This window comes from Meleagris gallopavo, chromosome 3 (genome assembly GCF_000146605.3).
Source record: "Meleagris gallopavo isolate NT-WF06-2002-E0010 breed Aviagen turkey brand Nicholas breeding stock chromosome 3, Turkey_5.1, whole genome shotgun sequence".
NCBI lineage: Eukaryota > Metazoa > Chordata > Aves > Galliformes > Phasianidae > Meleagris > Meleagris gallopavo.
This window is the reverse complement of record NC_015013.2, coordinates 82,154,511-82,157,080: the sequence shown is the minus strand read 5'-3', so window position 1 is coordinate 82,157,080 and position 2,570 is coordinate 82,154,511. Positions and strand designations below refer to the sequence as shown.

Here is a 2,570-nt window from a genome sequence, read left to right as displayed (position 1 = left end):
CCGAGCGCGAGGCGTGCCGGGAACTGTAGTTCTCACGGCAGCCGGGGGGCGGGGCCGGAAGTGCGCGAGTCGGTCGAACTCGGCGGCGCCACGTCTGGCTCGGGGCTGTGCCCTTCCGGCGCTGCTCTCGCCTCTCCCTCAACCGTCGGTTCCTGTGAATCCTCGGCAGCGACGGCGGCGACATGTCGGACCTGGGGGACTGGTTCCGGAGCATTCCGCTCATCACCCGCTACTGGTTCGCCGGCTCCATCGCGGTACCGCTCATCGGCAAGCTGGGTCTCGTCAGCCCCGTCTACCTCTTCCTTTGGCCCGACGCTTTCATCAACCGCTTCCAGGTACGGGCCGCACTACTAGTCCCGGCGTGCCCCGCGGCGCCATCACCGTGGCTAGCCTGGGCCGAGCGCGCGCGGCATGCTGGGAGCTGTAGTGCGGGGCTGCGGGCGGAGCTCCTCGCAGCAGGAAGGCGGCCGTGCCTCTCTGTCCTGACCTGCGCCCGGCTGCGCCCCGCGCCCCGCGATGGGTAGTGCGGCGTGCACGGTGACATGGGCCCCCTGGCACCCTGTGTGGGCAGGAAGGCCGCGGAGCTTGCATTTGGTGTAACTCCGTGGCCTCATCTTCGTGGTTTCAGTTGAGGAGGTGCCTTTGCGCTTCTGTTACGTGGCCGCATTGTAGCTCTAGTGAAAAGCGGAACTCTTCTTCACCTGCTGTCCACAAAAGTTAATACCTCAAATTGCAGTTTTCTGCATTTCTGCAAATGGAAACATTATGCTCGGCACTCTGATGCGCTGTCCGGTGTAAACACTGCCCATTGAAAATGTTTATGACCACTGAAGATGGGCAGTCACCTTCTGTCCTGGCTGTGTGCTGCCCTGCAGTTAGCTGTGCCCAATACTGATGGTTGAGAGACTCACAAGAGCCTCACAAATGCTCCAAGTACCTTGTGCTATCTGCAGATGCACACTGAAGGTTGCTGTGGGAGCTCCTCCTTCTGTGCAACAGGTCAGAATGGATTCTGTACCCCTTTTAAAATGGGATCTGATACCTGCAAGCAGATCCCTTCTGCACTGCAGTGAAGACTCTGTGCTGTGTGGGTGTGATGGAAGTGCTTGGGAAAGTTGTGTGGGATTTCTCTTGTAATCTTAATGGATTTGCTTATCAAATTAAGAAGCAACTGTTGAGGCTGCTGAAGCAGTGGTAGGTGATACTTGGGCTATTTTTAATCTAGTTCTTAATCTTCCAGTTAATTCTTAGTAAGTGAAAGCTAATAACCCTTGTGTATGATCTCATTCTGCAGTGTATAAATGTCCTTTTCTTTGCTCTGTACAGATCTGGCGGCCAATAACGGCAACTTTCTTCTTCCCAGTGGGACCTGGAACAGGTTTTCTCTACTTGGTGAATTTATATTTCCTGTATCAATATTCATCACGTTTAGAAACAGGTACGTTGTCCATTATGTTGTATGCAAATGGTAAACTGTCTGCAGTTAATGGAGTCCTAGCACTGCCAGACAGAGGTCCTGCTGGGACTGGTTGGGGGTAGCAGCTGGTTCAGAAAGAATTGAGGAATAGGGCTCATCTCTGTGCCTTCTTATGTCAGTCCAAGGAGAAACTGCTCTGAAAACTTTATGACTGCCTCTTTGGGGCAGGGAGACTGTTCAGTTAGGATCCTTTCTGCAGGAGGACCTGCTGCTTCTAGTTGTCAGGTATCAGGAAGTGAAAGAGATACTAAAAGATAGTTTTACTTCTGTTTCCTTATGTCTGATGTCTTGTAATATGAAAGTGTGATACAGCATATATAATAACAGGTATCCTTCTGAGAAAATAATTATGCTGCTTTTTCTCTTTTTTAAAGGCAAAGATTCTTACTTGTATTCTTCTGTAGGATATTCCGAATTGAGAGAGATCCTCTACAAATGAAGTATACTCTTCTGTCAAATAGAAATGTGAAAAGTTAAGGAATGAGTTGGTTTGTGAGAGTAGAAGGCAGATCAGACAATGGAAAAAAAGAATCATATTAATTTCCCAAAAGGGAGAAAAAAAGCTAGAAGATAGCTTCAAATGGGTCTTCTTTTTTTCGTATTGTGTAGTTGTTAAAGCTAGACAATAACTATTTCAATTAAATAATGAAAGCACTTACAAAACCAAAATCCTCCTAAAAGCCTTTTTGAGCAGAGATTTCAGTGTAGTACTAATGGAATCCCAAAGCTATGGTTGAAGTGGAAATGCTCTGCAAGATGGGGGGAATTAGGGAAAATGTGCTGTAGGGAGCTCTGCCATCAACCTGTCTTCCAGAGAATTTTGTGGGATACCTATTAAATCACAAGAAGAATAACAGGGAAATAAAGGAATGTGGCCATGGTGCCGTATTGTATTTGGTTGTTTTCTTAACTAAAGTAAGTAGTAGTAGTTTAGAAATGGTTCCTTGTCTGTTGGTGGAAGGTTGTAAACACATGCTTATAAGTGAGTAAGGACAGTTACGACATTCAATTGTGCAAAGCTATATGGAATGAGAGTTCATGATGAATATAGGGGGATTATAAGACATCACTGCTTGGACAAATTCTAAAAAAA

The 2,570-nt window shown here is 47.6% G+C and overlaps 1 protein-coding gene across 1 annotated transcript in view; it reads left to right on the top strand.

Moving 5' to 3' along the window:
* The first annotated feature begins 69 nt into the window (after nucleotides 1-69).
* The window catches only part of DERL1 (derlin 1), a 15,374-nt gene continuing 12,873 nt past the window's right edge, over nucleotides 70-2,570 (top strand). Inside the window, exons 1-2 of the mRNA XM_003205273.4 lie at nucleotides 70-335; nucleotides 1,327-1,438. Coding sequence (XP_003205321.1) covers nucleotides 183-335; nucleotides 1,327-1,438 — 265 coding nt within the window. The 5' untranslated portion in view covers nucleotides 70-182. The remainder of the gene's footprint in view (nucleotides 336-1,326; nucleotides 1,439-2,570) is intronic.